Here is a 13,962-nt window from a genome sequence, read left to right as displayed (position 1 = left end):
AAACTGGATAAATCGGCGTTATACCATCTTGGGGTGCATTGCCGTCACCAATTATGTGGTCCTCCATGATATGTGTGTTATATCCATACCGTCTATCTATTTGAGATATCATTTTAGGGCTTGACCGTAAAACTGAGGCAGATCCAAACCTTAGGTGGACCACGACACATAAAGCAGTGAGGACAATGATGCCCACTGTTGAAACCTTTTTATAGCCCATCATGATCTTTATTTTACATCCAACCTGTTTGTAACGTCACATAGAACTGGATGAAGGGACTAAACAAATATCATCTTGATCCAAAACTTTTGTGGCCCCAAGAAGTTTTCAATGGTAGGCGTTCAATCCCTACTACTTTCTATGTTATGGTCCACTTGAGCTTTGGATTTGCTTAATTTTTGTGCTAATGCCCTAAAATGATTTTTCCAAATGGATGGACGATGTGGATATAATACTTATATCATGGTGGGGCCCATAGAACTTAGCGATCGCAACACACTACCAAGGTCGGTGGTGTGTGGCACACCAGCCTTTCCACTTCCCACGCGGAAGGGGACGTGAATTAGATATTGACAGGTTGAGTAGCGAGTCGGCTACTGAAGTGACGTCACCAAGTTCTGTGGGCCCCACTATGATGTATGTGTTATATCCACATCGTACATACATTTTTAGATATCATTTTGAACCAAAGATTGAGGTAAATAAAAATCTATAGTGGACCCCACCAAAGAAAATAGTGGGGAGAGTGATTCCCACCGTTGAAACTATCCTAAGGCCCATCATAATGTTTATTTGAAATCCAACCTGTTCAAAAGTTAAAAAAGACATGAAATAAGGGAAAACACAAATATCAGCTTGATCTAAAACTTTCGTGGCCTTTAGAAGTTTTTAATTGTGGGCGTCACTGTCCCACTGTTTATGCTGGGGTCCACTGGAGCTTTGGATTTAACTCGTTCTTTGGATATTGCCCTAAAATGATTTCTCCAAATGGATCGATGGTGTGGATATAAAACATACATCATGGTGGGGCTCACGGAACTTACTGATGTCACTTCAGTAGCTAGTCTCACTACTCAACCTGTCAGTAGGGAGCAGATTAGGTGCGGCCTCTGCCTAACCTATGACAGTGCGTCCCTCATCATGGGGCCCAACTTGATCTATATATTGTGTATCCACACGGTCCATCTGTTTTGGAAGACAATTTTAGGTCCTGATTCCAAAATTAAAGAAGATCCAATTCTAAGGTGAACCATACTATCAGAAAAAGTAGTGATTGAATACTCTACCATTAAAAACTTCCCATGGCCCATTGCAACGTTTATGTCATGCTTATTTTCCATCTAACCTATTGATACGTTACATAAACCTGGATGAAGTAAAATAAAACGAAAAATATCAGCTTCATCCAAAATATAAGTGGCCCATTAATTGTCAATCACAACCTTTTACTATGGTTTGGTTCACTAGAGAATTGGAACTGCTTCAGGTTCTTAATCATATCTTAGAATGATCTATAAAGACAGATGGGTGGAGTGGATATAAAATTCATACGTTAATGTGGGCCTACAATAAGGGCTGCACTGTCTTGGGTCAGGCCTGAGCTGCACCTTATACACTCCCCACGCAGACAACCTGTCGTCTGGATTGTATGGGAAGGAATTTTTATTTACATAGCTAGGTGGGCCCATTATGATGTTTATGAGAAATCCACCACATTCATTCATTTTTTCTGGTCATGTTAGGATGTGGGAAAAATAATGAGGTATATCTATAATTCAATTGGACCACACAACAAGAAAATGTGAGGCCCATTATAATGTTTATGAGAAATCCGCCACGTTCATTCATTTTTTCTGGTCATGTTAGGATGTTGGAAAAATAATGAGGTATATCTATAATTCAATTGGGCCACACAATAAGAAAATGTGAGTAGTTAAATGCCTACTGTTGAAATCTCTACCATTATTCTTATATGCCATCCATACTGTTCATAGGGTCATTCTTACTAGGATGAACTGAAAATACAAAAATATTAGCCCAATCCAAAACTTCTGTTACCCCACCAATGTTCACCAGCAGACATCCATTCCTCACTATTTCTTGTCGTGAACCCACGTTATTTTCGGATCTGCCTCACTTTTTGTCTCATATCCTAACGTGACATGAAAAAATAGATGGATGGTGTGGATTTCTCACAACATGATGGTGGGCCCTAACTAGCTTCCTATCACATTAAGCTTCCCCTAGAGATTGTCGCATCATCTCGTCACATCGCGCATTTCGAATGTTTATCATCCAACAGCTCACACTAAGACACGACTCGACCTTATGTTATGGTTGCATGCGCTCGACCTAATAGTACCATTTCCCTATATATATATATATTGTGGGACATGGTCTCTCACATTTACTTACATTATCTTTTGTTAAATATGTTTACTCCATGCTAGTTGTACGTGAGTTTATTATTTTGGTCTTGATTTATGGTGCATGGTCCACTTAATTTCTCCATTACTTATGAAATAAACAAATAATGCAAAATCTGAAACCCAGTAGGGTATAAGTGGCACCCGGGAATTCGGGAGCTGAGTACCTACTCGGTCCCCAAAATTCAGGGTGTTACACACAAATGGACCTTCCGTTGTGGATGAGGATAGGGATCTTCTTATGGATGGGATTAGATTGAAGGAGGAGATGGTCCTTGTCGGAAAGATCCTGTTCCTTGTATTTAGATTCCACGCACTTCTCAGCCAATACGATTCGGACCCTGAGCCCAAAAGCGCTAATCCAGAAGTCCAAGAGAATGACACTCTCAGCCATTGATCTCAATATGACAGATGGTGGAGAAAGAATCTAAGAGTTGGGAATGTGGTAATTTATAAGATGAAGAGTTTGGGAGTGGCATTTATAGAGCTGGGGGACGTCGGTATGGTCATCGCTTTATAACTTTTGACTATTGAGATATGTTCACGTACAATGTTATGTGTAAACATTTAATGCAATGTTATTTTCCTGCTAATATGTTAGTTTTTTAGGAAATCTGATCCATTGAAAAGATAGGCCACATCTTATATATCAAATTTGTTGAAAATATTAATAATCTGTTGACCATGGGAAATAGACTCGTAGATTGAGTCATTCCATCATCTGTTCATTTATTTCAATGGCGTACTCCATATGATGACAAGATTAGTTTATTTTCATCCTGTTTGAACTATAAAGTGGATCCCACGTTTTCATGGTTCAGATTTCTATAAAGGTGATACATGAATAGTAAAGAGAGTGTGTGGAAGTTCACATCCATCGCTACCTTTCATTTCTTTCCTGTTGGGATTTTGGCCTGCGGAATCACACAGATATGGATCTAGGATAACAATCTAAGAGCACTAAGAAATCACAAGAAACATAGAGATTTAATGTGGAAAACGCTTGCGGGAAAAAACCACGGCACAAAGCGACAAAGACTCCACCATGAAAGCACATATTACAAAGATGGAGGACTTACCCGGCTTGAGCAATCCTCAAACCTCACCTTTTTTTCACCCCTTGAAACTCTAGAGCCCTTTTAGAAACCCTAGAACCCTTTTAGAAATACTTAGACCTCTTAGAATACCTCCTAGTCCCGTATCCACCCCTATTTATAGACTTAGAAATAAGTGAAAACGAAACAGGAAACAAAATTCACAGAATCTACGTTTCTGTAAACAAATCTATGTAAACCTTAGTTCGATGTCATCGAAAAATGATAAAAACAGTCCAACGACCAAGGCTGAAAATCCTGAAAAAACTCGATGGCATCGATCGACTTCGATGTTATCGAACTGCCTTTGTTGTCATCGAAGCTGATTCAATGTCATCGAACCCTCATGTCAGATTAAAGACATCTCTGACAACAACAATCTCCACCATGTCTTCAATCTTCAAACATGAAGTTTCTTGACCTCTTCTCTTATCTCTGCATCTCATTATAGCTTGCAATTAATTTTTCTCATGCACACTCCGTCCTTCTTTTACGTTATCTCCAAACCAAGAGAAGTTGCACAGAACTTGAACTTCTCTGCAGGAATGACCTTGATGAGTATGTCTGCCAGATCTGAATCCACATGCCCAACCACCTTTGCTCCTGTCTTCTCAAAAAATAAGACTAGTCTTCTGTACCTCGTATGTATCGAAGTAACCATCTCACTGCCATCTAATGTTATTATCCGGGGTATTTGCTCACAACACTGATAGCCTATGAAATAACCGGTCTAATACAGACCATGGCATGCGTTGCCAATTGCATTCGAATAAGGCCCATGAGACATATCCTGCTTTTTCTCATCTGTTTTGGGACATGACCTCAGGAAAACTTGAAGTGAGCCGCGTAGGGGACGCTCACCAGCTTTGCTTGGTCCATCACATCCTTGATCAATACCTACATAAGGTATTCTACCTGTGATTACTAAAACCTGTTCCTCTTCTGGTCTCTATGAATATCACCGTCAGGAACCTTCTTTGTAGCCCCCGATCATTCATTTCGAATGTCCCACTTAACCGTCTCCAATACATTGATTTCAGACAAGTCTTGATTGGCGATCTACATGTCGTCAATATATAATTCCCGACTCACCTTGAAGGAATCAAATTATAAACCACTACCTAGGCGATAGGTCATGTAACGACCTCCTGCAAACTTTTTTTCTCAGCCCCTTTAAACTTCGAACCATTTTGGTTGCTTCATGTAGATTTGCTCTTCCAATTTCTCTTGCAGAAGTTCAGACTCCACATCTATCCTTTCCATCTCAAGATCGCATTAGCAACCAGCGCCAATACGAATCTAATAGACACCTGCTATATCGCTGTCGCGAATATCTATGAGAAGTTGATCCTTTCTCTCTGAGCATGACCATTCTCTACCAACCTCACTCTGTATTTATGCTGTATCCCCTTAAAGATCCACCTGCATTCAACCGCTTTCTGACCCACTGGAAGCTCCACCAGCTCTCACGTGTCGATCTAGTACAACGAGTCCATCATATCACCCATAGTTACCTTCCACTTCTCAGCACCAAGCTCACCTAGAGCCATCTGAATAGAAGATGGATCCCCTGTGATATTAGAGTCATCCATGTACCTTGCCGATCACCTGCGATTATGCGGTGTGATTCTTCTCATAGGTGGCTGCTCCACCTACTCTGTATCTCTGTTCGTGTGTCTCAGCCTTCATGCCCTGCCCGCTCATGTGGCCATGCCCAGCATGTCACACAAGTGCAAAGGTGAAATCCGTTACAGTCACTGCAACTTTACCTTTTGAAGTGCTCCTGATCAACCTATAAACATTATCGAGTTGTTAGGCTTTCATGATCACCCGTGCCTCCTTAGATACTTTAAGGACACCATTAATACTTATGAACCAGCACCCTATAGCCTCGAGTGCACCGAGAGAAATTAGGCTCTTCTTCATGTCAGGAACGTGCCTCACCCCAGTCAGGGTACGCTCTGTCCCATCAAACATCTTGACATACATCGTACCAACAGCCACAACATTACAGGCATTGTCATTGCCCATAAATACCTGTCTACCATCGCACTCCTTATAGTTGGTGAACCAACTCCGATGAGGAGTCATGTGAAAAGATGCCCCTATGTGTAGAATCTACCCGTCCTTACGATCATTGTAAAAGTGTCTGATCGTAGACATAGACAAAAAATCACTATCGCATCCACTCGATCCATTCGACGTGGTAACGTTGGCCTCCCCGTATGAAGCCTCAGAGCCTTCTCTCTTAGATTTAGGATTTGTACAATCCTTCTTCATATATCCCCCCATTCCATAATTCCAGTACTTTAACTTACCTTTGCCTTTGCCCATGGACCTAGATCTTGACCTTGAAGATCTTGTACCTTACTCAGAATTCATATTTCTCGTAATCAATGCATTGGAAGATGTCCCCATGTCGCTGTTACACTTTCTTATGGCCTTCCCTTGAAGAGCTGAGATAACAGTGTCGACACTCAGGGTTTTATTTATGGTGCACATCGTGTCCTTGAATGACTCATACGATGCCGGAAGAGAATTCAACAACATACATGCTTGTTCTTCATCCTTGATCACTTCCTCCATATCTAGCAATTTGCGAACCAATTTATTAAAGTTGCTGATGTGGGCCTCCAGATCTCCACCCTCTACCATCTTGAAAGTATACCACTATGACTTCAAGTGTAGGCAATTTTCAGAAGATTTTTTCGCATAGACATCCTCTAATTTCGCCCACAACTTAGTCGCAGTTTTCTCCCTCATGACATTGTAAAGAACCTCATCCGTGAGACATAAACGGATGGAGGCTAAAACATTACTATCAAGAGTCTCCCATTCTTCATCTTTTATAGTCGGTTTCCGCTCCTCAAGAGCCTTAACTTCGCCTTGCTTGGTTAATAAATTAATCATCTTAATCTTACATAACCTAAAATTATTTTTGCCTGAGTACTTCTCAATATCAAACTTAACGTTTTCCATTATTACTAATCTTGCAGATTTAGATCTGTGTCCCAACGATATCTCTGATACCACTTATTGGAGTTTTGGCTTACAGAATCACACAAATATGGATCTAGGATAACAATTCAAGAGCACCAAGTAATCACAAGAAACACAGAGATTTAACATGAAAAACCCTTGTAAGAAAAAACTACGGCACAAAACAACAAAAAATTCCACTATGGAAGCACATATTACAAGAATAAAGGACTTACGCGGCTTGAGCAATCATCTAACCTCACATTTTCTCCACCCCTTGAAACCTTAAAGCCCCTTTACAAACCTTAGAACCCTTTTAGAAATACTTAGACCTCTTAGAATATCTCTTAGTCCTGTATCCACCCCTACTTATATACTTAGAAACAAGTGAAAACGAAACAGAAAACAAAATTCATAGAATCTGCGTTTCCACAAACGAATATGTGTAAACCTTCGATGACATCGAATCTAGTTCGATGTCATCCAAAAATGACAAAAATAGTCCAGCGACCGGGGTTGAAAATCTCAAAAAAACTCGATGGCATCGACCAACTTCAATGCCATCGAACTAGCTTTGATGTCATCGAAGCTGGTTTGATGTTATCGAACCCTCATGTCAGATTAAAGACATCTCTGTCAATGACATTTCCTTCTCTTCTTTCTGGAACTTTCGACCACATGTCATTGACTACGTCAAATGATACGAGTCGGGAAGGTGCATGCGCTGCGGTCCACACAAGTATATACGGGAAGTTTTTACGGATAAGTTGGTGGGAGCGGATTGGGTGTTATAAAGGATAGTAGGTGTTACCATTACCATGGGGCACACCTTGATAATCTATTATATATCAATGCTGTCCATCTTTTTTTCCAACCTATTTTAGGACGTGATCCCAAAATTTAAGCAAATTTAGATCTCAGGTGGACCACACCACAGGAAACAGTGGTGATTGAACTCTCGCCATTAAAAAAATTCCCAAAGCTCGTTGTATAATTTTTATATACAAATTAACCCGTAATTAACTGACTCAGATGAAGGGAAAAAACAAATATCAGCTTCAAGCAAAACTTCTGAAGTTATAAAAAGCTTTTAATGATCATTTGACAATTTTTACAGTGGCGTAGTTTACCTGACATTTAGATGTACTTAATTTTGGGAACAATGTCATGAAATTAAATGGATCCTTACTCTTGCTCCGGTGGTAGACTCTCAAGATTTTCAACGCCGGTCAAGGGTTCGAGTATCCATAGGTGGTGAAATCCCACTATGGCGGGAGTGTATGCATAGGGGTGTACATCAAGTTGGCTGACCTCATCTTGAACTCGGCTCGGCTCGGTCCTTCAGCCTAACTGGCCAGCTCGGCTCGGTTCGGTCAGCAGCTTGGGATAGCTCGGGCCGAGTTCGATCCAAGATAGAGCCGAGTTCGCCATTGAGGCATTTCCACAAACACCTGAACTGCAACTTCAAAATCCCACTATTTTACAAATAGAGGCAATGGTTTTATAGGCATTTTCTCAAACACCTTCTAAGCAATATAAAAACCAAGAAAAACAAAGAGAAAAAGGGTATTTGTTTCATGTACATACCTTCCTTGTCACCAGCCATATTTCGTTGAGTCATTTTATCAAACAATTGGTGAGCAACATCAATGGCAAAGTAACCGAGTCACTGAACTAGTTTGATCCGAGTTCGATTCGAGCTGGATTCGATCCAAGTCAAGTCAAGTTGGGGCTGCTTGAACTCGGCTTGAAATCATTTTCGAGCTCAAAAAATCAGCTTGACTCGGCTCAAACTCAACTTCAAACCGAGTCGAATCGAGCTTTTTCGAGTCGAGTCGAGCGAGCTAACTGAACTAGCTTGGTTCATGTACACCCCTATGTATGGGGGTGTGTGTGCATGTGTAAAAAAAAAAGTCATGAAATTAAATGGACATCGTGCATATGCAAGAAGTGGCCCCACGTGGTAAGGCTAACACATCCGGGTAACAGCTAATTCTCTCTCATATTTGTTGGACAGGTGGGCCACCGTGATGCAGTTAAGAAAATAAGAAAAATTTAAGAAGTTTGTTAATTGAATAATCATGAAAATAAATTTTATTAACCTTAAATAAGCCTAACAAACTTTTAAAATGCAATCAAAGAGTTCTACTCAAATTATAAAACAAATTCAGGAAATCGTGGAAACTTTTTGAGTCCGTCACTTGTTGTTGATTGGTCGATTCGACAAATTGAAACAACTAAAAGTATTCAGAGACTAAATTTAGAAAATTTCTGAATTTCGACATGTCGACCTAATCTATCGACCCATCGACCCGATTTGTCAACTTGTCGAATCAATTTGTTGAAATAGGCAAAAAAATGTCAAGTGACAATTCTTGAATTTTAAAAAATTTCGGTTGAAATTCAACTTGTCGGCCACAATTGTCTACCGATCAAACTATGCTGAATGTTTTCAATCCTTCTTAGTTTCTTTTTAAATAAATGGATAGTGTAGATAAAACATATACATCATGATAGGCCCCACATAGACCTTACCTAGACCGACTCGGTCTTGACAAGGCAAGACGTGGCCGTCCACTTATGTCCAAAAGTCCTCAACCTTTCTCATATTAAAAGAGGCCGGCATAATTTCCTTTTATATTATAAAAAGGTTTTTAAATGCTGACAAGTAGTTTACAGTGTACTAATCTAATACCATAATGGTTAAAGTAGGAGTGTGTTTTTTTTTTCTTCTTCTTCTTTGGCATCCCAATCCACACCAAGTCACATCATATAAATAGTTTGGATCACTAAAAAAATGACCCAGACCCAAATTCTACCACCTCAGTTGAAAGATTGCAATACATTGAGATGTATTATAGCAAACCTCACGGTGATGAAGGGTACAAGATTGATGGCTGGCATATAATTATAGCCCTCGAGATCTCCACTAACCATACAGCTGTGGGTGAAAATCATACCGATTTGATGATTCAGTCGGCTCCTGTTCTGCCATGGCCGGTAAACAATTACCGGTTGAAAGATCCTTAACCCATGTACACCCATGGCCGATCCATTAATATAGGGACCACCAAATGAATAATTTTGATCACAAACACATATGGCATAAGAACATGCACTTTCAGAGCTTATCAATAAGTAGGAAGACAACCAATATTTTTGTAATAGTGTTGCCATAATGTCTGCAGTCCCATGAAAATATTTGAAACATCTTAGTGATGCTTGTGGTGATGTACGAGGATGAATTTCAAACATTGAGAAATAAACTTTAAATGGTTCATATTAAAATCCAAGAGTTAATGGCTAGGGTCATCAATGAATCATGATTATAAGGTCTTAGCTTCTATAGGACTAAAATAACCAACGGTTCAGATCATCAACTAAGATATAATCTGAAGAGAAAACCCACCCAGCCACAATAATGCGGTTCGCAGAATTGTCTCTTAACAAAACTTAGGAACAAAATGGAAAAAGTCCATCAGACTAACTTGACATGGAAAGCAAGCCAAATGGAGCTGATAGTTGAATTGAGAACAATGACCATTTTTGTGGACGACATTTTGCTAAATGCAAGTATAATAGATTCAAAACATAGCAAAATACAACTTTTCATTGCTAAAATCTAAACTGCAATTATTTAATAGTACGTGGAATGACACGAAAACAAAACAGGTACAACCAAAAACAGAACGAAAAACAAGTATCTATTTCAAATACTATTTTATAAAACCATCTGCTCTCTTTTTAATCTTCCATTCCTATTAAGTCTCAAGTTTCTTCCTCGTGGACACCATAAAATCATACAACTTGCTTGCGTCTGGAAGCATCTTCGACACACTCTCTCTTTCCCCGCACCTCTTCACCCACCTCATCAGCGTTGGGCATTCCTCCTCCACATTGAAATATCCATCTATCTTGTAAACGGAAAACCAACCCGAAAAGGTAATGAGGGCAATATCCACAAATCCAAAGGTATCACCCCCGAAGAATGGCTTGTCTTTTAGCTCTCCTTCCAACACTTTTAAGCACTCTATGAATTCTTTCTTTGCTGCTTCCCTAGCTTCACCTGTGCTCCACAATATTCCAACCCAACCTGGATATAACTAAATGAAAAAAGGACGAATCAATTATTTGATAATTTCACATAAAATGAGAAAACAAACGTTTAAATATGGGAAGTATAAGATAAAAGATTATTCACCAAGTTTGGCCTGTGATGATTATGCCTTTGCCCACAAGTTAGGCTAACCCAAGTTCCCCGTAAGCGTATGAACTGTTTTTCATGCCTTTCAGCAGTCCATTTCTCTTAAAACACGGGCCTTACCTTTGCATCACTGTCTGTTTGTGGTGATCATCATTTGTAAATGGCTCTAATCTTGCACACATTCCCCCAAGAATGGCTACAATAGACTTATGCGAATCGTCTGGATTTTGGGCCTGAGCACTTGGTTTGGGTTTGGGCTTGGGCTGGTGTATTAGGCTCGAGTCATGGGTTTAGATTTATGTCAAGCCAGGCTTTTAAAAACGAGCTCATGTTCTAAAATGAGCTGGCGATACGGATGAATGGAGTGGATATAACACAAATATAATGGATGGCCCTAGTTGTAGGCAATTCATGTACGAAGAAATCTTCTCGTAAAATCTTGATATTGGAGATGAAAGAACCCCATGTGCGCTTATTAGATGGAAGCCCACAAGTGAAAATCAAAGATTTATTAGGATGAAGTGGAAAGATTTATTAGGATGAAGTGGAAAGCCCTTCTTATTTTTCATGGACCGGCGCAAATGATGCTTTTTTTCTTGAAAAATGAACTGGGTTATAAGAATCTCTTTTCCTTTAAGGGCTGTTTGGTATTTTAATTGCACCCATAATTCAAGGTAAATATATAATAATTATTTAATTATTTATTTCCTATTGGCTTTTAAGGTAATGTTGACAAACATCCACTTTTATAGCACTCCGTCCACCTAGGAATAAAAACATTAAATTGTTGGGCTCACATGATGTATGTGTCTTATCCACGCCGTTCATCCTTTGGCCAACTTATTTTAGTGCATGAACGGAACGATAGGCAAATTCAAAGCTTAAGTGGATTACACCACAAGAAACAATGAGAATTGAACTCGTAGTGTTGAGAGCTTCTTTTGGGGCTAGAGCATATAAGTTTTGAATCAAATTGACATTTTTACGGATCCTTACTCTTGCTCGGGTGGCAGACTCCCAGGGGTTTGGACACCCAGTCAAGGGTTTGAGCATCCATACGTGGTGAAATCCCACTCTGGACACCCAGTCAAGGGTTCGAGCATCCATACGTGGTGAAATTCCACTAGTGTGAGTGGGTGGCGGTTGTATGTGCGTGTTACGAAAAAAAAAAAAAAAACCGACATTTTTATTTTCCCTTTATCTATCATTATGTGACCTTATGATCAAGTTGGAAAACAAATAAAAATCATTGTAGCTCGCCTCCCAGGGAGAAAACAGTTTTCAATGGTTGACATTTTCACGACCACTATTTCCTAAGGTGTGGTCCACCTGAGCTTTGATCCTACCTCATTTTTGGGCGCATACCCTGAAATATGCTGTTAACAAGGATGGATGGTGTGGATGATTCAAATACATCACGATGGGGCCACAAATTTAAATCGGCAATAACAAGGTTTTTTGGGACCATTTTCAAGACGAAACTGGGAAGCACTCCCTGCCGACAGCCAATTGGACAACATACACTATAACTCAGTGTATAATAGGCCACCATTGAAAATGTCCCCAATCCAATCCAATCATCCTAATTATGATGCCAATGGTCATAAAACTAACTTTCAATGTATAGCATGCATTCATAAAAAATAAAAAAACAAACATACAAACTACTCACCTTCTTGTCTACGTAGTCAACCCAAAACCTGGCGTTGGCGCGTTGGTAAGGATCTTTGGGCAACAACGGTGATCTGTCCGTCCATACCTCATCGATGTATTCGACGATGATAAGGGATTCGCAGATGGGCCTTCCGTTGTGGATGAGGACAGGGATCTTCTTGTGGACGGGATTGGATTGGAGGAGGAGTGGGCTCTTGTTGGAAAGATCCTCTTGCGTGTATTCGAATTCCACGCCCTTCTCAGCCAGTGCAATTTGGACCCTGTGCCCAAAAAGGCTGTTCCAGGTGCTCAAGATATGTACACTCTCAGCCATTGGATCTGAAAACAGAAAAATTCAGTGTTTGGAACGTTGTTTGTACTGTGTGGAGTGTTTGAGAGGTTGGGATTGGAATTTATAGAGTTCGGGTTCGGGGTCGGTGGTGTGAGATTTTTTGAGAAATTTCCAACTGTTAGACCCATATATGGCCCATCAACCTTTCGAAGCCGACTTGCTTTTTACCTCCAATGAAAAAGCCCCGGCTGTACGGCCCCATTTCTCAGGTCGAAAATGCCCCTGCTTTCTTTCTGGAAGCAGATCGCCTGGTGCTCGAAGGCGAGCGCTGACGCTCCTCGAACTCCGAGTTCTACGAACGGTTCAAAAGATATCAAAGTTACATGGGCCCCACAGTTATGTATTTATTATATCCACAACGTTCATCCATATTTTGAGATCATTTCGGAGCATTATCAAAAAGAAAAAATCATATCCAAAGATCAACTGGACCACACCACAAAGAGCAGCAGGAAAATTGATTTTCACCGTTAAGAATTTTGTACGGCCCACCATAACATTTATTTTCCATCCAATCCATGCATAAGGTCACATAGACATGGATGAAGAGGAAAAACAAATTTCATAATGATCCAAAACTTCTTGACCCCTAAAAGGGTTTCAATGGTAGATGTCCAATCCTCCACTGCCTTTTACAGTGTGGTCCACTTGATAGATAGATCTATCTTATTTTTCATCCCAAGCTTTAATATGAGTTCGCCAAATAGATGGACGGTTTGGATATAACACACACCTCATAATGGGACCTACAAAAAGCGGTGGGGATCACAACAAAAAAGAACAAAGAAATAAAATAAAAATCCAGCGAGTTGGGGTCGACTAGGTTGGGACCCGGTGGACCGGGTCAACTAGAATGAGTTATTTAACGTACCACATATGATTTTGGGGTAAGAGAAGCTAATTTAGCCAACGAACGTAGTTATTTTCCAAGATTTCATCGGGTCGATGGTCAAAAATTCATTTTATTCACTTCGCGGTCAATTTTATTCACTTCATAGTCAATTTCAATTAGTTCGCGGTAAATTTCATTAACTTTGCGATCATTTCCATGCATTTTGTGGTGAATTTCGGCGAATTCCCTTCACTTCACAGTCAATTCCATGCATTTCACAGTCAATCCTGGCGATTCCCCATCACTTCACGGGCAATTCCATGCATTTCACGGTCAATTTCCTTCACTTCACGGGCAATTTTGTGCATTTCACGGTCAATTCCCTTCACTTCACGATCAATTCCGTGCATTTCACGGTCAA

The 13,962-nt window shown here is 40.1% G+C and overlaps 1 protein-coding gene across 1 annotated transcript; it reads right to left on the bottom strand.

Moving 5' to 3' along the window:
* Positions 1-9,994: 9,994 nt before the first annotated feature.
* LOC131220716 (glutathione S-transferase 3-like) lies at positions 9,995-12,751 on the bottom strand. Its single transcript, XM_058215515.1, has 2 exons — positions 12,377-12,751; positions 9,995-10,603 (listed from the first exon to the last, which is right to left on the bottom strand). The coding sequence occupies exons 1-2, from the start codon at positions 12,689-12,691 to the stop codon at positions 10,262-10,264; spliced, it is 657 nt and encodes a 218-aa protein (XP_058071498.1). The 5' UTR covers positions 12,692-12,751; the 3' UTR covers positions 9,995-10,261.
* Positions 12,752-13,962: the final 1,211 nt, after the last annotated feature.

The sequence above is a fragment of the Magnolia sinica genome, chromosome 12 (assembly GCF_029962835.1).
Source record: "Magnolia sinica isolate HGM2019 chromosome 12, MsV1, whole genome shotgun sequence".
Classification (NCBI taxonomy): Eukaryota; Viridiplantae; Streptophyta; class Magnoliopsida; order Magnoliales; family Magnoliaceae; genus Magnolia; species Magnolia sinica.
This window is presented reverse-complemented; position numbering and strand designations above follow the sequence as displayed.